The following is a 21,787-nucleotide window of genomic DNA, read 5'->3' as shown; positions in this document are numbered from 1 at the left end:
TATTTGTCTTTTTCCACATAGGGAGGTGTGAATACCAGTGTCAGACATGGTGGCATTTATGTGAAAGCTGTTCTTCCCAAGGGAGCAGCAGAGTTCGATGGTAGAATTCACAAAGGTAGACTATTTGTGTGTATGGGAATTATATAGAGGGTTATCACTTCAACATATAAATTAGAAAGTTGATATAGACCTTCAGATTATTCCTAATATAAAATAAGAACATATACAATTATTTTAGGACTTGAGTATTAAAAAACTCCTTGATGTCATTCCCAAAACTCTTCTTTTTCACCTTATTCTCTAGTATCAGAAAATATTTTGGTGAAAAAAAGAAAATATTTTGGTGATAATTTAGTTCATGTTTTGCACTTCCTAAGAGGTAAACTACCAGAGGATGGCAAAAGGATAGTGACCTTGTAAAAACAGTGACATCTACATTTCTAATCAGAACTAACTAGTTTAGTTCCCTCCAATGCTCTACATTTGTAGTTTAATTTATCTTATACCATGATTTAAATCACTTTTACGATATATACAATATCGTATTCTAAAATGTACCTAAGATTAGCCATAGAATTGGAAAAGAAATTAAATACACATTAAAGAAACTGTGACAGTTTTGTCCAGAATTTGTCTGAGTCTCTCCTGAACAAGTTAATACGAAACAAGATCACATGGTATTAAAGAGCATGATTATATTTTATGATTTGCTTTTTTTCAAAATGACTGCCTTATTTATAGGTGATCGTGTCCTAGCTGTTAATGGAGTTAGTCTGGAAGGAGCTACCCATAAGCAAGCTGTGGAAACACTGAGAAATACAGGACAGGTAATAGATCATTATACCAAATTTATAAGACACCATAGAAGAACATAATAATGTGTGAATAATATCAATTTCATTGAAATCTCTAAATTTATTAGTCAAGAAACCATGCCCGATTTATATAAACATCCTAGTATTTTTTTCTACAAATTAAGAAGCAAGTATTAAAAAAAAAAAAAGCAAATATTATGACAAGAGGTTTTAGTTTTTTTACTGAAGAAACTGGCTTTCTGTATCACATTTAGCCCTAATATTACCAGAGATCTGACAGAAGGAATGGTGGAGATTGCATTTTTAAAATTTTCATCAGCATCTACAAATATTTAGTGATTTTCACTTCTAGTCATTCTTTATCCTCAAGGCTAAATTTATTTTGTTGAAATACATTTTAAGTCAGGGAGTTTAGCAAATTATTTACAATGGTCTTTATATTATAGTACAGTGGTGATTTTATTCTAGTACCACAATTTTCTATAATATGTTTGTTATTTTATTTTTTTCTTAATCCTCACCCAAGGATATGTTTTCATTGATTTTTAGGGAGAGAGTGAGGGAAGCATCAATGTGAGAGAGATACGTAGAAAGGTTGCCTCCCAGATGTCCTCCAACTGCAGATCAAACGTAAAACCTAGGTATGTACTCTGACCAGGAATTGAGCCTGAAACCTGTTGATATACCGAACAACACTTCAACCAACTGATCCACCTGGCCAGGGCATATTTGTTATTTTATAATAGACTTTTTTTTTCTTTTTAATCATTTATTGTTTTATACAGAAAATATTAAAAACTTAATTTTGAAATTTTCAAATCCCTTGCTTTTGTTCCATTTTTTTCTTTCCCTATACTTTAGTAGACCAGTTATTTACTTGAAATATATACCATCAGTTATACAAAAATCCTGAAAATTGATCTGCTTTCTTATAGTTATTTTTCATTAATGAAGTGCTTTTTCATTTGTTCAGTTGGTTCATCTGTTGTTAGAAAAGGGACAGTCTCCAGCATCCAAAGAACATGCCCCTGTAACCCCACAGTGCAACCTTTCAGATCTGGATGGTCAAGGTCAAGTCCCAGAAAAAATGGTGAAGAAAATGACTCCTATCAAAGACTACAGCTTTGTCACTGAAGGTCAGGCCTTAGGACACTGTCATCTCAGCTTGCACATATTCAAAATTGGAGTTTTGCATGTTGGATACAATTCATGCCTGAGTCTCTAATTATTCTTGTCAAATGTGAATAATCTGATGTAGCACTACACTGAATTTTTTTTTTTAATGACATATTTGCTGCTTTTAGAGTCTCAAAGACTTTGGATGATGAAGTCATGCTTGAAACAGATTATGGTCCTATAATAGTGCCTTAAATAGTTGTAAAATTCAAAATCATATCTGTAAGGGAAAAAACATAAAAATATAGAAATAATACCTGAAAATGGCTTTAACCCCATATGAAATCTTGACTCTTACATTTTCTATATTTCCGTTTAATTTTATGGACTTGTCAAGCTAACCCTGAGTAGAAATTTACCTAATAGATCCCAGAAACTGATCTTTCCTACAAACTTTGACAGCTCTTGGACATACCACTAATTAGTAGCAAAATAAGAAAATTAAAAACGATGTAGTGTTGAACTTTTTGCTAAATGTGTTCATGATACAGAAGTCCCCTTTATTCTCAGATTCCATTTATCTTCCTTTTAAGGGGCATAAAAGGAAAAATGTCCTTTACTTTATGAAGGATGGTGGTGGTATAAAGTCCTTATTTGTCTTTTATTTTAAATTCTTATTTGATTGCACAAATGTTAGCAACTCTAAATTAGTCCCAAAAGTAAGGAGAAAATACAACCCAGCATATATTTTTCCTGATTATGAAAGTAAAATTAGTATACCCACTTAATCTCACTGTCCTATATTCTTTATTTCTTCCATCATTGTTTTAAATATATTTTTTACTCTTTTCTGCTTATTTAAAAAAATTTTTGTTGATGATGAGAATTTTCTCATAATGTCATTGCAATTTACTGGGTTATGTTATACTGTACCGAATCATTAGAATGTCATCTTCCCCATGCCTTCTCTAACATTTGTTTTGCTCTTACCTTTCTCTCCCATTGCATACCTGGCTTTTTGTTATTCTTCTCCTCTCTTGGATTTTTTTCTTCTTTTTTTGTTATTCTACAGTCTTTTAAAACACGAGGGATTAAGCATAATTTCATTTTCAGAACCCTTATTTCAAAATCCTCTTTTCTGTTCAAGCAGTTAGTTCATGCAGCTTAGTTCATTACATTTAGTTTTCTGATTTATAGTGTGAAGTAGGATTTGCTTATAGAATAAGAGTACAGTGAGTACATATAAAGCTGTAAATATGGTGGGGAAATGGGCTTTTTAAAATGTGTCTAAAAGTATTTATGTTTGTATGTTCGTATGTATACATAACATGTAAGAATTTTTTAATTTTTTTTTTTTCTGCAGAGAATACATTTGAGGTAAAATTGTTTAAAAATAGCTCAGGCCTAGGATTCAGTTTTTCTCGAGAAGATAATCTTATACCTGAGCAAATGAATACCAGCATAGTAAGGGTTAAAAAGCTCTTCCCTGGACAGCCAGCAGCAGAAAGTGGAAAAATTGATGTGGGGGATGTTATCTTGAAAGTGAATGGAGCCTCTTTGAAAGGACTGTCTCAGCAGGTGAGCCCCAAGCATGTGGAGATAGATTGGCCTTTCTGAATGATCTGGCAATGGTGGTTTAACTACAGCTTCCCTTGTCATTTATGGTACCCCCAGGAAGTTATATCTGCTCTCAGAGGAACATCTCCAGAAGTATCCTTGCTTCTCTGCAGACCTCCACCTGGTGTGCTACCAGACATTGACCCTGCTCTTTTGGTAAGACCTGCAAAAAGTAATTTATGTTTTTGTAGAATACCAATTGAGTGATTAATTCAGCTGTAGTGATTTCATATAGCATGATCTCCGGGGTTTTATTCCAGTTACTTCGGCTAAGAGTATTATCTTGTATATGTCACTTAACTTCTGAGTGCATCCTATATTTGCAATATACAGTAATTCAATTCACTTTCTCTTCTTTCCCTTCCAATTCTAAAATTCTAGCTTCAAGGATTTTAGGAATTTGTTTTCTAAGCATAAATCGAAAAAGACATAAAATAATGGTTACAAAAACCTTTTTGTTTATTTCTTCATTGGACCAAACGGGGAAACATAATTTTCATTCTAAGTTAGATTAGATAAAAATGAGAATTATTTAAGATATTTTGCTTTTTTAAAACATATTTTAAAATATGTTTGTTTATTTTCCTTTTTTATGTCAAGGAATATCTAAAGGATCCAAAATCTATTTTGGAGTTAGTTATAAATTGCATACTGATAGATAAGACAGCCTTGGAAGAAAGACAACCTTTGTCCTATGTACTTAAAATAGTGTTCTGCCCTGGCTGGGTGGCTCAGTTGGTTGTTGTCTGTATACCAAAAAGATTATGGGTTCTATTCTAGTCAGGACACATACCTAGGTTGCAGTTTTAATCCCTGGTCAAGGTGCATACAGGAAGCAAGCAAACTATATTTCTCTCTCACACTGATGTTTCTCTCTCTCTTTCTCCCTTCCTCTCTCTCTAAAATTAATAAATATCCTCAAATGAGGATTTTAAAAAAGTAGTGTTCCATAAACAGTGAACATGACCCCTGGGAGAAAAGGCAGGAGAAACTTGTAACCTTTATATCAGAAATAAAAGTGTGAGAAGGCTATTAATAGGAAAGTAACATTTCTATAGGGCATGTTATAAATAGCATTTTAAGAGACTACATTAGAGAGAGAGAGAGAGAGAGAGAGAGAGAGAGAGAGAGAGAGAGAAACTACATTGATTTGGTTCAGCAGTTAGGAACTGGTGGAACTCTCTTGATGAGTATATAAATTGATACAATCTTTCTGGAAAGCAATCTGGAAATATTTAACAAGGCCTTTAAAAACATCCTATGTGCTGATTATAAAAAATTCTATTTTAATTATATAGAAAATTATAAGGAAGTAATTAGAAACTTGGGTGAAAATCTACATACAAAGAAGTTCCTCTAGATTTCTATTAATAGTGTAAAGCTAGAAACTAGCTCTCTATCTAATAAAAGGAGAATTCTGAAATAAATTAAAGGTATAGCCATCTGTAGGATTATTATACAGTTTTATATGGTTGTTTTCAAAGTATATTTAAGGACCTCAGAAAGTACTCATAAAAACCTAAATTTTGAAAGTAGGATACAAAGCAGAATATATACTATAACTCTAATTCTGATTTAAAATATAAGTCATAAAATATTAACAGTTATTTTTATATATGATTTTTTTCTCTAATGAGTATAATTACTTTATAAAAAATAATAGAATATTTTAATAGAAAGTGCTGTTGTTGAACGTGTTCATTTTCTATCAAGTGTTCTAAAATTACTATAAGTTGTCACATTCAGGTCTCTTTAAATGTGTCCATTACAGACCCCACTGCATTCTCCAGCACAAGTACTTCCAAACAACAGTAAAGAGCCCTCTCAGCCAGCATGTGTGGGGCCAGGCACCAGCTCAGATGAAAATGAAATGTCTGACAAAAGCAAGAAAGAGTGCTCATCCTCATCCAGGAAAGACAGTGACAGTGACAGCAGTGGGAGCGGAGAAGAAGACTTAGTGAAAGCTCCAGCAAAAATTCCAAATATGAGCTGGAGTTCAGCTTTTCAACAGACTCTAAGCAACATGCTGCCACTGGCACAAAATCAACACGAGGCAACCAAGAGTCAAGAAGATACCATTTGTACCATGTTTTACTATCCTCAGAAAATATCCAACAAACCAGGACTCGAGCACAGGTATTGCCAATATTGTAATGCTTATCACTCAACACAACTAACTGTTAGTAACAGGAGAGCAATCTCCATTTCTCTAAGAATGAAATGTGCCTGTAAGTGCATTTCACAGTGATTAAGTAGATGATGACTCTATTGGCTATCTAACTATTGTGGCTGACAGTTTTAGTTAGCAAACCTGTAAGCTCTCTAGCCATTCGACCTGAGCCTTACTGCTCTCTCAAGCATATTTACTAAAAATTGGGAAAGTTGTTTGTATTTCACCATCATTCCGATTATTTGACAGAAAGAGAAGAAACCTATTTAGACAGTGATGGGGTAGGAGAGTAGTGAGTAAAAATATAAAGGGAGTGGTATGGAGGAAGGGGTAGAGAGTTTGCATAAGGTAGGATATACAAGAGTACAGAAGATGGGAAGAGGAGAAATCATTGAAAACAGAGGCATATAAAGAGACATGTATGCCTCCAATAGTTATTCATACATTTTACTGTTTGGTTATGTCTTTGTATATATATCCAGGTTCAATCATATTCATTCAAGTATTTTTTTTCCTATTGTATCATCTAAAATAACCACAGAAATAAGACATTTATTTTCTTACTTCTTCTCTTTCTTAGTAAATTTAAACACATTAGCTTCAGCCTTAAATTAACAACCAGGAATCAAAAGTATATTTATTTAATCTGTCTTACTGATTTGTGCATTTTATAAAGAGCTTCAAAATAGAACATTGGTAATGTTAGCATATAACAGATGTGAGATAAATTCATAGTCCAGAGTCAGATAAAAAGTAGCTAGAATCTCAATCAAAAGCAGATATGAATATTAAAATTTTCTGTTTGCAGCACAAACTTACTATATTGACATTGAAATGTATTTGAAAAGAGTCTTGTTTCTTTGTCTCTGTAGTAATCCTCCTTCCCCTCTACCACTGGATGTGACTCCTGGACCACCCCAAACAGAATCTATTTCCACGAATTTAACAGATAAATATCATACACGTCACACCTCTGAACCAACCAGACAAGATAGCTTGACGTCTTTGAAGACTGATTTGGAAAACCACCTTGAAGACTTAGAGCTGGTGAGTTGTTTATGCTGTATTAAAATACCTTCATATTCATGTCCAGTAAATAGATAGCATAGTTGGTATGTCTCTCTGCTGAGTATTAGGGGGAAAAGCAAAAAAAAATTTAGGTGCAAATCCTGTTTCTGCCGCTGACTTACTGCCATTTGGCAGATGCCTGTGGAAAAATTACTTAATTCTTCTGAGTCTTCGTAGTTTTGGCCTTAAAATGGGGCTAGTAACCTCATGTGGTGAGGATTAAATGGGATAATATACATAGAGCATCTAATTCAGTATCTGCTATTTGCTAAATTCTAATGAATTATTTTTTAATCAAGACTGAATAAATTTTTTTCTCTGCCATACTTGTTTTGTGAGCAAATGGTTTCCTTTACATTGAACTAATAGCCCTAGAACTTCTAAGCCTACAAATTCAGTTTGGAAGCCAAATTTTCAATAATAATAATATCATTTACACTGATCTAAAGTTAGTCTTTTTCAAAACTGTTTTTATTATTCATGGGATAAATATTTGTTGTAGGAAAATTAGAAAACAAAGAAAAAGACGATTAACACTTTATTCCACCACCCAAAAACCATACACATTTTGGAGTTAATCTTTCCAAATATTTTGTTTGCCTATAATTGTGTGTGTGTGTGTGTGTGTGTGTGTGTGTGTGTGTGTGTAGTATCTATATCTTCAGTTTCATTCTCAGCAATAGAGTGAAACTAATCTTAGAATTATTTCCTAAGAAGTCTGTCATCACCCCTATAACCTGTAAGCAACCTTTGTGTCAGCTGAAATCTTAAAAAATATATATTTATGCAACTAAATCTATGAAGTTGTGATATGTAGTCACCCAAAGACTTCATATTAACAAAAAAAAAACAAAAAATACTAAGCCCTGGCTGGTGTGGCTAAATGGTTAGAGTATCAGCCTGCACACCGAAGGGTCATGGGATTGATTCCTGGTTAAGGGCGTATACCTGGGTTGCAGATTCGATCCCCAGCCACAGTTGGGGTATGTGCCGGAGGCAACCAATCGATATGTCTCTCTCACATCAGTCTCTCTCTCTCTCTCTCTCTCTCTCTCTCTCTCTCTCTCTCTCGTCTCTCTCCTCCTCCCTCTCTCCTTTCCACTCTTTCTGAAAAAGCGATGGGAAAAATATCCTCGGGTGAGGGTTAACCAAAAAAATTAATACAAAAACAAACAAACCTTTTTTGTGGCTCTTGACATCTATTTTGCTTATCTAGAAATATATAAAGAATTTTCTGAACCTACCCTTCAGAAAGTATTCTTTGATAATCAAGATATAGCCACTAATGTGTCCTTGTTTATCCTGAAAATACAAGAATTGAAGCACGAATAAATTTTGTCTCAGATAACCTCTAGACCAGTGGTTCTCAACCTTGGCTGCACATTAGAATCACCTGGGAATCTTTTTAAAATCCTGATTTCTGGGCCTCATCCTCCGGAAATTCTGTTTCTTTGTTATGGGGTGGGGCCACAACATTAGTAACAAAGAAACAGAATTTCTGGAGGATGAGGCCCAGAAATCAGGATTTTAAAAAGATTCCCAGGTGATTCTAATGTGCAGCCAAGGTTGAGAACCACTGCTCTAGACAAACATATAATGTATTTAAACCCAACTTTCACATTGGAGGGTATTCTATCTAGAGTTGGATAGGCCTGGCTTCTTCACTTGGACAAGATAAGTAACCTTTTAGGGATTGGTTTCCTCACTCTGTTATTCAATAGAAATAATAATCATCTTTCTGTTTGTGTGTAACGCAGAATAGACTTCCTAAAGGAATCACTGTTTTCTTCCCTTAGGAAGTAGAACTTGTCATTACCCTAATTAAATCGGAAAAAGGAAGCCTGGGCTTTACAGTAACCAAAGGCAATCAGAGTATTGGTTGTTATGTTCATGATGTCATTCAGGATCCAGCCAAAAGCGATGGAAGGCTAAAACCTGGGGACCGGCTCATAAAGGTAACATACTACATGGAATGAATTTTTGCAAATGTAGCCAGAGAGCAAGCAAGGGCTGGAGAGAAAGAATAAGAAGGTTGAGTTAATGTAACATTCTATTTCTCTGTTTGGTTTGTTTTCCTTCTCTACCTCTTAAAAGTAAAGGCCTTTATACAGTTAACAGTTTGAAAAATGCTTAAAGTTCTCTTTTTAATTTGGAAGTCCCTCTCAACTCAGTTAAAGCATTAAACAAATTATCTTGGGTTTCAAGGACAGAAAGGTTATTAAATTACTATAAAGATAAGTTTCCTATACCAGGAAAAAAATGATGCATTTGTTAAGTATCTTACATTATATTTTACTTATAATTACTTGATCATTGTGTTTATTATATTTTCACAGTACAGGCTATTACCAATAAATTAGAGACTATTCTTTTTTTTAATAGTTTATTGATTTTTATTTTTTTTAGAGAGAGAGAGGGAGGAATGGAGAGAGAGAGAGAGAGACCTTGATGTGAGAATGCAACATCAGTCAGCTGCCTCTTGCATGCCCCCTACCCAGGGTCAAGCCCAAAACCCTAACATGTGTCCTTGGCCAGGAATCAAACCTGCAGCCTCCTGGTACACAGGAAATGTCCAACCAACTGAGCCACACTGGTCAGGGCTAGGGACCCGTCTTTATTGTGAATCTCTTACTGGCTAATATATATTATATATAAAAAAGTTAGGGCACAATCTTCCACCTACTTCATCTGGTACACATAAGCTAAGTGCTAAAACTTGTGGCACACCAAAAAATATATTTTTTGAAAATCAGACAAAAAATAGGTATCAAAAATTTTTTGATTCATTCACACCAGACAGCTACTGTTGTGTTGGCTGTTGTCATTTTTTTTTTTTTTTTGCAATCTAACGGAAAAGAGGTCAGTGCCCCTGAATAGTCAGCTATTGCATGTTTTAAAAATTCTTGTGGCACACCAGTGTGCCGCAGTACACTGCTTGAAAATCGCTGAGTTAGGGGGGTTAATATATTTTCTTGGCAACTTCTCTGTTCCAAAAATTATAATCTTACTTTTTCCCCTTTCTCATTTGTGTAGGTTAATGATACAGATGTCACAAACATTACTCACACAGATGCAGTGAATCTGCTACGAGCTGCACCCAAGACAGTCAGATTAGTTCTTGGGAGAGTTCTAGAATTACCCAGGATGCCAGTGCCGCCTCATTTGCTACCTGACATTACATTAACGTGCAACAAAGAAGAATTGGGTAATGCAAATTCAAGCTTTATGCAGTGTGATTTTTCTTGGCTGGATTAAAAATAAATACTCTTAAGGCTAAGGAAACAAACGTGTTTTTTTTATTCCCTGAAGGTTTTTCCTTATCTGGAGGTCACAACAGCCTTCATCAAGTGGTATATATCAGTGATATCAATCCGAGGTCAGCTGCAGCGACGGAGGGTAATCTCCAGCTATTAGACATCATCCACTATGTGAATGGAGTCAGCACACAAGGCATGACCTTGGAAGCAGCTGAGAGAGCATTAGACATGTCACTTCCTTCACTGGTGTTAAAAGCAACAAGGTACTTACTCTGCAGTTATTGGTGGGTTCTGTCTGTGTCTGCGTACACATTTCCAGCTCTTGGTTTTATTTATGTTTTCTTAAAGATATATTCCTGAATTACTAATTCACAGACTAAACTGGCAGAACTTAATTAAGTTAAACAAACTTCCTGATGACAAGAGATTCTCAGAGCACTTGAAGCAGATTCGTGTTTGGATATACGTTTGCAATTATTAATAGGGTGGTTACTACATTTGTCAGTTAGGATGTTTTCAGTTGCAAGTAACAGAAAATACCACTCAACTGGTTTAAACAAGAAAGGGAATTTCCTGCCACTTATGGTTAAAAAGGTTATGTAGTTGCCAGGTAAAATTTGATTAGGCCTCTGGCTCCATTTCTTTGCTGTTTTTATTCTCTACTCTGTGCATGTTTCCTACACAAAAGTCGCATCTCTGTGTCAGGCTCACGCCTCGCACCTGCATACTACACCATCCAGAGCAGTCTTCAAAAGCCTCGCCAATCACCGTGGTAAAGCAAGGATTGTGTGCTGATTGTCTTAGATCTAAATTAAGGCCAGTCCCTGAATTGAAGCAAAGGGACAGGAACATATTGATTGGCTTAGGCCAGTCTTGGCCCACTCCCAGTGTCGGGACAGTCAAGCCTACACCTCATGTCTACAACCAGTGAGGCGTGGAATCACCACACCCACTCTACCTCACAACAATTCCACGTAATAAGAAATGCTATAGTAATTTTTGTTTCACTTAAAAATGAAATAAATTGAAAAATATATGTATTATTTCAAATTACTACAAATATAGTGGCTTAAAACAACAGAAGTTTATTGTCTTAACAGTTTTGGAGATCAGAAGTACAAAATGGGTCTCAGTGAGCTAAAAGCAAGGCAGAGCTGCATTCCTTCTCCAGGAGATAATTCATTTCCTTGCTGTTTCCACCTTCTAGAGCAGGGGTGGGCAACCTTTTTGTGAGTGCGTGCCAAAACCAGCAAAATCTCTGACTCAAAATTCTTCTGCGTGCCAACCCTAATTTTTTGAGAACATGTTACGCCTACTTGATATCTCTTAAGGTGTACGTATGTGAAGAACCTTGAAGAAATAATAAAATTCATTCGAGCGACAAAAACACAGTATATGATGATGAAAAATACATTTATTTTTTAATGTATACATGTACACTGATAGTCCGACAGAAAACTTTATGACTCCGTTTGATATTATCAGTGGGACTTCTGCTGCTGCATCACTGATGACAGAGATTTTACATCAGGTTTATATTTCATGACCTTCAGAGATATGCACGAGCTACTACTTTCATCCGTCAGGCTACTCCTATTACGAGACTTAACAAAATTCATCACTGAGAACAAAGATTCACAAGCGTATGTGGATGAAAACATCTTTAAGATAACTTGTTATGTAAAATTATTTATTTATCTAAGATGCACCTACACTGAATTTATCTGAAAAATAAAAAAGTCGATATTAAGAAAAAAATTGTAAATGGAAGATTGTAAGAGAGGGTTTCGTGTGCCAGCAAAAGTTACTGGCGTGCCATGTTTGGCATGCATGCCAGGGGTTGCCCACCCCTGTTCTAGAGATTGCTGGTATTCCTTGGTTCATAGCTTGCTTCTATATTCAAAGTCAGCATTCTGCTCTATCACCACATCTCTTCTCTGATTATCTGCCTCACTCTTTCATCTATAAGGACCGCTGTGATTACATCAAGCCCTGCCAGATAATCCAAAATAATCTCCTCATCTCTAGAACCTTACCTTACTCACATCTGAAAACCTCTTTTGCCTTGTAAGGTTCCATACTCACAGGTTGAGGATTACAATGTACACACTGGGCGGGGGTGAGGGGGCATTATTCTGCCACCCACAATGTACATGATCCAGGCCTTCTAGACTACAGGCTTCTATTATATAAAGGGAAATGTCCCATTTTTATCTTGATACATGATGAGTTTTACAGAGTGTGTCTCCCAAAATATAGGAACTATTAATTAAATCATTTGATAGTAAACTTATTTGTTCCTTCTAAACCTTTTAGTCAGAATGTGTACTTTTTCCCTTGAATGTAATTCTTGACTGTTTTCTCTCATATATTTTAAAAATTAGATTGGGCATGGAGTTATTTTCATAGATGTAGCTGAATGTTAATTGGTGGGGAAGGAAAGTGTTCAAACAACCTGAAAAATATTTTTGTGAAAATTAACATCTCTGTAAACCAGAGATTTAGCTGGCATACATTTATTTATTTATTTATTTATTTATTTATTTATTTATTGCCTCAAAATCAGTAGAGCACCCTTTACTCTGGCTCTGAAATTGCTTTTCTTTTTTCTTTCTACTTCTATCTTTTCTGGAGTCACTAAAGATATAATAGTGGTAGTCCCAATTGCTTTCCCCTTTGTTCTTCCAGCTCTCTCTCCACTGTTGATATATCTGCTGTCCTTATCGACAGGAGAGCAATAATGGAGGGGTTTTTATTTATGTTAATTATCTCTATGTCAAGAATGGTAAGGGTCTGTGATTTTACCCTACTTGCAAGCTAATAAGTTAGCCAGTTGTTGTTTCTTGCATGCTGGTAGGAGATATGAAACTCGTGCATCAGAGACAAAATACTTATTGAAAATGGTATTGGTGTCAATTCCACACGTCTCTGAGGCCCACAGAGATGACATATGTGGGCCTATTGGATTCCTGCACTTGCAGTGGGTTGTATTCCAGGAGAGGAACACTTTAAGAAGAGCCCAGGAACCTGCCCCTTTATGGTGGCTGCTAGAAAGCCTGCTTTTTATTTGGGAAAAGAAGTTATGTCATCCCTCAAGCTTGCTCACCACAAACATAGCCTTGAGAATTGTTCCAGATAAAAAGTGGCCTCGGCCTTGCATTTCTGGGTCACCCAGAAATAATATGCAGGAATGCATAGGGCCCATGGCAAATTGCCTCTCTCAACATTGTATACCTTAGGCAGCCTCCCTTTTTTCTCAAGTATTAACAGTAGTAACACTGCATGCTAACCCTGTTTCCAAGATGCTGTCTTTTTTACTGTTTTTCTTTTCGCCTCCCTTTTTTCTCAAGTATTAACAGTAGTAACACTACATGCTAACCCTCTGTTTCCAAGATGCTGTCCTTTTTTACTGTTTTTCTTTTCTTTTTTTAATATATGTTTTTATTGATTTCAAAGAGGAAGGAAGAGGGAGAGAGATAGAAACATCAATGATGAGAGAGATTCACTGACTGACCGCCTCCTGCACACCCCCTACTGGGGATCAAGACCGCAACCTGGGCCTGTGCCCTTAACTGGAATCAAACCCGAACCCTTTAGTCCTCAGGCCAATGGTCTATCCACTGAGCCAACTGGCTAGGGCTTTTTTACTGTTTTTCATATTGGGTGGTATTATTCTTCTCATGGTCCTTTGAATATATATTATATTGTCTAGATTTTCACTTTAAATAACTTAAAAGTAAAACACATATCAAGGGCTTTAGGGTCATAAAACAGTGATCTATGATTTCTAAGTTATCTTTGAACTATTACTTGAGTAACAGAGAACCAAGTTATTAGATCATGAAATTTTACCAGTGTTTGATATGAGAGGGGGAATAATGTGATATGTTGAACTGAAACCCAAAGAGAGATTATATAAAGAAGTGATTCTTAATCTTTTTTTGGTCAAGAATATTTCCCTTCAGAAAATACATAGATAAAGACTGATGAAATTTTGTCTTTAGTTTTAGGGGTTGCCTAGACCCCTTAAAGCCCATCCAAAATAAAACTTCTTAGTCTAACTAAGAGATGGTTGAAAGGATATTTAAACAAACTTCTTGAGTAATTTGCAATTGTCTTTTCATTTTTTTATAACACAGAGATGGTCAGCCAGTGATCCCAAGTTCCAAGAAGTCTGCCATTTCAACTCCAAAGTCAGCCAAAGCCAATGGTAAGGATACATTCACTTATAACACAAATAGTGATGGAGACGTACTGTTTTTTCCAGAAGCAGGTACCGACACTATCACTAAAATGCTCTTATTGCCTTTGCAGGGTGTTTTGCAGGAGCTCTAGCTACCTTGCAAGATTATAATGAGGCATTAATACAATAATGTATGTGAAATATCACGTTAATTGTCATATAATAGTTTATTCGGACATTTACTTAATTTCTTATCTGTTCTGGGCACTGTTCTGGGCATTGTGAATATGGCAATGAGTAAGCAAAATATATGTCTTACATTTTAGCATCATAATATAAATTTTAGAATTCGTAATTGTGGCAGCAGTTAACATTGATTTGATGCTTGTTCTGCACTAAGTATTCTTCTAAGTTCTTTAGTCTCCGCAACAGCAGCCCTATCACACTAGTGTTATTATTATCCTCCTTTTATAGAGGGAAACTGAGGCACAGAGAAGTGTGATAATTTGCCCAAACTCATAGAGTTAATATCCAGTAGAGCTAGAATTTAAACCTAGGATGTCTGACTCCATGCTCTCACTTACATAATTGGGGTCAGCAAATGTAGCTATTAATGCTAGTATTAATGTAATAATAAGAATGTTAGGCACAAGGAAATGTTGAAAATTAGTGCATATGAAGTATTACATAATCTCACTCATATGTGGAATCTAAATAACAAAATAAACTGATAAACAGAATGGATCCAGAGACATGGAAGCATGGAACAGAGTGCGGAATCTCAGAGGGAAAATTGAGTTCAGAGAGGAAGGGAGAGGGAGAGAAAGAGAGAAACATCAGTGATGAGAGAGAATCATTGATCGGCTGCCTCCTGCACACCCCACACTGGGAATCGAGCCCACAACCCATGCATGTGCGCTGACCGGGAATTGAATCGTGACCTGGTTCATGGGTTGACACTCAGCCACTGAGCCACGCCGACCAGGCTGAATGGAACTTTTATGCAAACTATTTTCTTTTAAGCTACTGGCTTTTTCCTTTGGGTAAATCCTTCTCAAACATTTGATTCCATCTAGTTGGTTTTAAATCGTTTTATGACATGACCTCTTTTAATGTACTAATAAAAATAAGATCATGTTCAGACACGTGGGTTTTCTTTCATCATTTTGGTGTCCCTGTTGTGGTCCTGACTGGCTCATCCCTTACTCTTTATGTTGTCCCTTTGAGGTCATCACACTGTGGAGCCTTGCAGCAAGCCTGCCCTCACTCCTAAGGACTCATTCTCCAAGGTAAGTAAGAGGCCACCTTCTTCATGCCCTATTTCCTTATCTAAATAACCAGCTTGTTTGTATCTTGAACCACACTGATTTCACGTTTAAATATGTGCCTTTTTCTGAAACATATATTGATAATAGGAATATATTTCAGTGAACTAATAGGCCTTGCTAAGTAAAGCTCACATAGTCAAGCCCCCACACAAGTAACCCTACTATATTTGGCACACACTCGGCTTCTAAATAAGATAATTACTTAAGTAGATAGCTTTCGTGCCGGGATGTTTTATGAATGTGCACAGTTCCTTTGGTTGTCTTAGGTACCCAGAAGAGAAGAATTAAGAGTGAAATTGGTCCTCTGGGTTAATGTTGACCAGCAGTGACTTTCAAGTGGCAATTCTCTGTTGCTACTAAGGAAAAAACATTAATGGCAAAAGCAAGTGGCTACTTGCTTCTTAAAAGACATAGAAAATGCTTTACCAATATAAAATGAAAGAGCCTAAATCATTTAAGATTAGCACAGAGAAACCTGGTGGTGATTTAACAAAATTATTTTATCATATAACTAAATTCTACTTCAGCCTCTCTCTTAGAGGCTACATATATGCCTATTTGTTTGGCTATCGTTTTGCTTAATGATTCTCTTTTGGCATGTAATGTACATTCTAAAATAACCACAGCTGGCCGTGGCCCATGTGCTCAGTTGGTTGGAGTGTTGTCCCGTGCATTGAAAGGTCGTGGGTTCAATTCCTGGTTAGGGCAAATACCCAGGTTTCAGGTTTGATCCCCATTCTGAGTGCATATGGGAGGCAACCAATCAATATTTCTCTGACACATCAATGTTTCTCTCTCTCTCTCTCTCTCTCTCTCTCTCTCTCCTTTCCTCTCTCTAAAATCAATAGAAAACATATCCTCAGGTGAGGATTAAAAAAATAAAATAATCACAGCTGGATCTTCATTTTGTGAGATTGTTTAATCCCACACACATTCTATACAATGTATTCTGAACCTCACTGTTTGAATGTCTTTCCATGTACAATCCAGAGCTTGGGGCATTGCTCTCCTCGTAATCTGAAAATCTTTTCATCTCCACAAAATTTCTGGACATGAACTAGATTGAGTGGAGGAGGAGAAAATTAATTTAGTGGCCAGAAGCCCAAAATTCTGTGCCTTTCATCTCACTATTTCATCTCAAACTTGCAACATGGTTCAGGAAGGCCTGAAAAGATATTGTGCAGAAGAATAATTAGGCAGAAATGATTGGAACACATAAACATTTCTGGTATTTGTATGTTTGTGGATTGGATACAGCAACATTCAGTTCTTTGTTTAGCCACAATGACTTCAATTTCATGTAGCTGAAGCAACTGAATTTTAACATGTTCTGAGTGTTAGTCATGCTGTATAGTGCTTATTTTCCTTTTAAATATCGGCATGTTGTTGAAAGGGAGAAGGGTAGAATATCTGTTTATATTAACATAAAACCCTAGAAACTACAAGTTTTGTTATTCATAGCTGCAAACACTTTTTGTTGTAGTTAAAATCTTCGAGAAAGTTGCTCAAACAATATTCTGTCATTGAATACAAATGTCCATACTATGAATTTCTCATAAAGATTGGAGTTTCACAATTCTGTGAAACTATTTGGCATCATGTAACTACTATTTATGAAGAAATAACTATATTGCACCTATCATCTCTACTTTTTTCTTAATAAAAAGAGTAAGATCTTCAGAACAAACACCTTTATTTGCATAAAATTATTTAATTTATTCTAATTATTCAATTATGCACTTTTGCCAAATAATTTTTTCTTTTTCTTTTTTAATATATTTTTATTGATTTCAGAGAGGAAGGGAGAGGGAGAGATAGAAACATCAATGCTGAGAGAGAATCATTGATTGCTGCCTTCTGCACGCCCGCTACTGGGGATCGAGCCTGCAACCAGGCATGTGCCCTGACCAGGAATCAAACCAGGGACCCTTCAGTCCGGAGGCTGATGCTCTATCCACTGAGCCAAACCAACTAAGGCACCAAATCATTTTTTCAATAGGCTTTCTGAAACCATGAAATGTTTCACAAATTACATTGAATTAGAAAGTTATATCTTATAAATAATTACTTTATACTTATGAGCCCATTGTTATTTTTCTTAAATTGAGATGAGATTTAGACTAGATTTGAAAATCTTTATGCCTAACAATTGATCAGGTCACTAAACTGAAATTTATGTCAATGTAACAGTTTCACAAGTACTTAAAGGGTTGATTTTCCTCCCTTCCCCTCAACTTCTAAGTTTAGTAACCATATTGAACTTTTCTAAAAAGTTCTATGAAAGATAAGTCCTATAAAATATGCCTCAAAAAAGAGATTTCTGCAGTCAAATAAGTTTAGGAAGTACTGCATAAAAATTTCTCTTTTGGCAACCCAGAATTTATATTAGTAAGCATTGTGAGAATTCTTAGAGTAAAAATATTGATTTAATGTTTAATCTAGGATTTCCAGACACATTTGATGATGGAAAGTTCCATTTCCATTGCACATTTTATAGCACTAGTACTTCCTAAAAATACATCTAAGGTGGGAAGAGATAAAATGGATTTTGTACTAAGAAAGGGGGGAGAAGGACATTGAGGAGCAATGTACAGTTCCTCCCTAACCATGGAAGTTAATAAAATCATAAACTAATGATTTGCTTTGGTTTTATGCTTTAGATTAATGGGGAAGAAGTTTTGCACCCTGAAGGAAAATGCTCTACTTATCAGATGAAGGGATCAGCAAATTTGATTCTGTCCAAAGGTAGTTTTCCAAATCAGTCATCCAGTTTCTCTAAATGCTCTAATAATTCAGGTAATAAAGAAATATTAGGTATCCTCTCTTATTTGCCTTACATGTCCCTATAGTTTGTTTTATATTTTTTATAGTTGGTTTTAAAAGGACCATTTGTTGCTCAAAGAAATAAAAGAACAATATAATAGTAATTGTTGTTAACTGCATTACTGTACCAATGTCCAGGATTCATTCTCATATCTAAGATTAAAACGATTTTTAAATGATTGAAAAGATAGCTGTTTTGTTTGATAGTGTTTCTCACATTCTTTGAAGAAACAATTTACAGGCTACTTAGTAATTTAGAAATTTTTTTTCTTGGAGATGTTTGGGCTGCTCTATCATATCCTTAATCTTTGTAACATAATTTCTTGAGTTTCTTTCATGAATTAATAATTTGGGATTAATTTACAAAATAAGCATTAAATTATTAATGTCTCATAAAAAGGTGTATCACAGTCACTAATACTGTTTTATTCTTTGTTGGGTGCATTTGTGTGGTCTTTTGTCAGAGCAGCCAGAGTAGTTCTAGAACTAAAAGTGATTAGCCCCCTATTAGTGTCAACTACTTATCTGTTCATGGCTACTTTTCAAAGTGGATGCTTAAAATTGGAAAGACCTGCCTTAATCTATTTGAAACATTGTCTTTTTCTTATATCAATATTTTAAAAGTAAAACCCCATGTAAATTGCTGTTTTTCAAGAATCTGATGTACAGGAAGATGATATTTATGACGACCCTCAAGAAGCTGAAGTTATCCAGTCTCTGCTGGATGTTGTGGATGAGGAAGCCCAGAATCTTTTAAACCAAACTAATGCGGCAGCAGGTGCCTGTGTTCCAGGTAGATGGGCCCGAAGGAATCAGTTGGTACACTAAGGAGTGCGAGAAGGTCTCTGGGAGCGTTGTAACTCCTCTTGGCTTCTTTATTTCTCTTGCAGGTGCATTGAAAACGAATGGAAAGTTATCTGAAGAGAGAGCAGAAGATACAGACTGTGACGGATCACCTTTACCTGAAGATTTTACAGAGGTAAGGATACTACCTAGAGAAACACTGTAGGGTATTCCATCTTGTTAGAATTCTATATCTCCTTACTTTAAAACTTGCTTTCTCTGCTGATGCCTTACTTCTCTCCATCTCCCAATTTCCCTTTTAGACATGAGATAAAGACAATATCCTGTTGGCTGCTTAGTGATCTCATTAAGAATGAGAACTAATGTCATGTACTCATTTTGGAGAGAGAATTTACCTTTAAATCTTTTAATTTCCTTTGGTGAAATTTTCTTTTTTAAAAAAAAAGGTGCCACAAACACACACACACACACACACACACACACACACACACACACACAAATGATAATTTTTATGTTATTATTTTTACGTGCCACACAAACACACACACACACACACACACACACACAAATGATAATTTTTATGTTATTATTTTTACACCAAATAAAAGTTGAGGCCCTGGCCAGGTAGGTAGCTCAGTTGGTTAAGATTCATCCCAATGCACCAAGGTTGCTCAGTCAGGGCACATACAAGAATCAACCAATGGCCCTAGTCAGTTTGGCACAGTGGATAGAACGTCAGCCTGCGGACTGAAGGGTCCCAGGTTTGATTCTGATCAAGGGTACATGCCCGGGTTGTGGGCTCGATCCCCAGTCAGGGTTGTGCAGGAGGCAGCCAATCAATGATTCTCTCTCATCATTGATGTTTCTGTCTCTCTCACTCACTCTCCCTTCCTCTCTGAAATCAATAAAAATAAAAAAATAAAAGAATCAACCAATGAATGCAAAATAAATGGAACAACAAATCTCTCTCTCTCTCTCTCTTTTTCTCTCTTTAAAAAAAAAACAAAACAAAATGTTGAGAAATCCAAGATCTCATTCCAGTTAATACCTCACCTAGGTAAAAAACTTGGCTTTTATCTTTGAATGCTCCCTTCTGCCCCTCATGGATTCTTGGTTTTTTAATTAGCACAGAAACATCTAATTCTTCCAGTTATTCCATGGCTTTTGCTATGATTACTTTGAGATTTCAATTGAGACTTGTTTAAAAAGATTTAGACACCTAACTGGTTCATAATATATTGAAATAATTGGATCCAAACTGGTAAAAATAAGCTGTATAAGAATTAGTGCTCGGTATCTATCTGTAATAATAAAAGCATAATATGCTAATTAGACCAGACAGCCGAACGACCTTCCAGACAACCTTCTGGACGAAGCCAGGACTGTGAGGGCTGAGGCAGCCGCCGCAGCTGTGAGGGCCGAGCCCCTTGCACGAATATCATGCATCGGGCCTCTAGTATATTATAAAATGTTGTTGAATTTTAAAAAAAAGAAGTTGACATCATCTGAGATTATTTGCCTATTTTACTGAAACATTACATTTAGGGTGAAAATGGAGGTTAATTTTATTTGTTACACTTAAGCATCATCCTACCCTAGTGAAAGAATCATTTCACAGGTTTCCTCAAATCAAAAAAAGAGAGGAAGAGAGAGAGAGAAGTGATTTTGTTAAATATAAATTATAACATAGTTCTAAATTTGGTTTTCACTTGATAATTATTATCTTCTTTCCACTAATAAAAGAGTAATTAATAACTGCACACCTCTGACTGGGGATCGAGCCTACAACCCGGGCATGTATCCTTGATCAGAATCAAACCTGGGACCCTTCAGTCCGCAGGCTGACGTTCTATACTAATAAAAGGGTAATATGCTAATTAGACTGGATAGACTGGACGTCTTCTGGACATCCCTCCTGACAAAGCCAGGGGCGTGGCCAGCCTGCAAACCACCTGCAAACTGCCCGAAATCCCTTGCCCAGGCCGGCCCCACCCCCCAGCAGGGACCCCCACCCTGATCAGGGGTGGGTTTGGCCTGCAAACCCCACGGCCCCTCACTCCAGGCAACCCCACCCCCCAGGGGGGCCCCCACCCCAATCCGGGGCCCCCTTCAGGGCAGGCCAGTCGGCCCCCACCCGTGCACCAGGCCTCTATCCTATATAATAAAAGGGTAATATTCAAATTGACCCTAACATTAGAACAACCACTGGGCCAGTCCCTATGATGTGCACTGACCATATCTTGGTCCCTTTCCTCAGCTGGCAGGCTCCGATCACCTGATAGCCACCCGCAGTGCGGGCGAGGCTGATGAGCGGGCGGGAACAGCTGACCTCTCAGTCCCTTCCCCCAGCCGTCAGGCACCCATCACCTGATGGTGAATAAGGAACTGGGTATGGGTGGCAGGTCTGGCTGCGGGCAGCTGGGGAAGATGACCCTGATCATAGGCCAGGTCTAGGGACCGTACCCACGCATGAATTTCATGCGCTGGGCCTCTAGTTAGTATATAAAAACCTGTCTCATAATTTCTAATGTTTTTCCAGTATTCTACTGCATAGAAATACCGTAATGAATTTTAAATTCTATATTTATTATAAACAAGCAACAAAG

At 36.4% G+C, this 21,787-nt stretch overlaps 1 protein-coding gene across 11 annotated transcripts in view; it reads left to right on the top strand.

The window, feature by feature from the left end:
* PTPN13 (protein tyrosine phosphatase, non-receptor type 13 (APO-1/CD95 (Fas)-associated phosphatase)) overlaps positions 1-21,787 on the top strand; it is a 155,488-nt gene that overhangs the window by 107,651 nt on the left and 26,050 nt on the right. For 8 of the 11 annotated variants that reach the window (XM_014545968.1, XM_014545964.1, XM_014545969.1 and 5 more), the window contains 15 exons: positions 22-115; positions 742-827; positions 1,789-1,951; positions 3,295-3,509; positions 3,606-3,704; positions 5,320-5,684; positions 6,591-6,765; positions 8,583-8,741; positions 9,820-9,991; positions 10,096-10,306; positions 14,183-14,253; positions 15,454-15,515; positions 18,215-18,350; positions 19,033-19,170; positions 19,268-19,356. In XM_014545968.1, the coding sequence (XP_014401454.1) occupies positions 22-115; positions 742-827; positions 1,789-1,951; positions 3,295-3,509; positions 3,606-3,704; positions 5,320-5,684; positions 6,591-6,765; positions 8,583-8,741; positions 9,820-9,991; positions 10,096-10,306; positions 14,183-14,253; positions 15,454-15,515; positions 18,215-18,350; positions 19,033-19,170; positions 19,268-19,356 (2,235 nt within the window). The remainder of the gene's footprint in view (positions 1-21; positions 116-741; positions 828-1,788; positions 1,952-3,294; positions 3,510-3,605; positions 3,705-5,319; positions 5,685-6,590; positions 6,766-8,582; positions 8,742-9,819; positions 9,992-10,095; positions 10,307-14,182; positions 14,254-15,453; positions 15,516-18,214; positions 18,351-19,032; positions 19,171-19,267; positions 19,357-21,787) is intronic. The other 3 variants (XM_005874096.2, XM_005874093.2, XM_005874094.2) reach the window with 1 other exon arrangement.

This window comes from Myotis brandtii, unplaced genomic scaffold (genome assembly GCF_000412655.1).
Source record: "Myotis brandtii unplaced genomic scaffold, ASM41265v1 scaffold424, whole genome shotgun sequence".
In the NCBI taxonomy this organism is placed as follows: Eukaryota; Metazoa; Chordata; class Mammalia; order Chiroptera; family Vespertilionidae; genus Myotis; species Myotis brandtii.
Note: the sequence above shows the minus strand (reverse complement) of the source record. Positions and strands in the feature narration are given on the sequence as shown.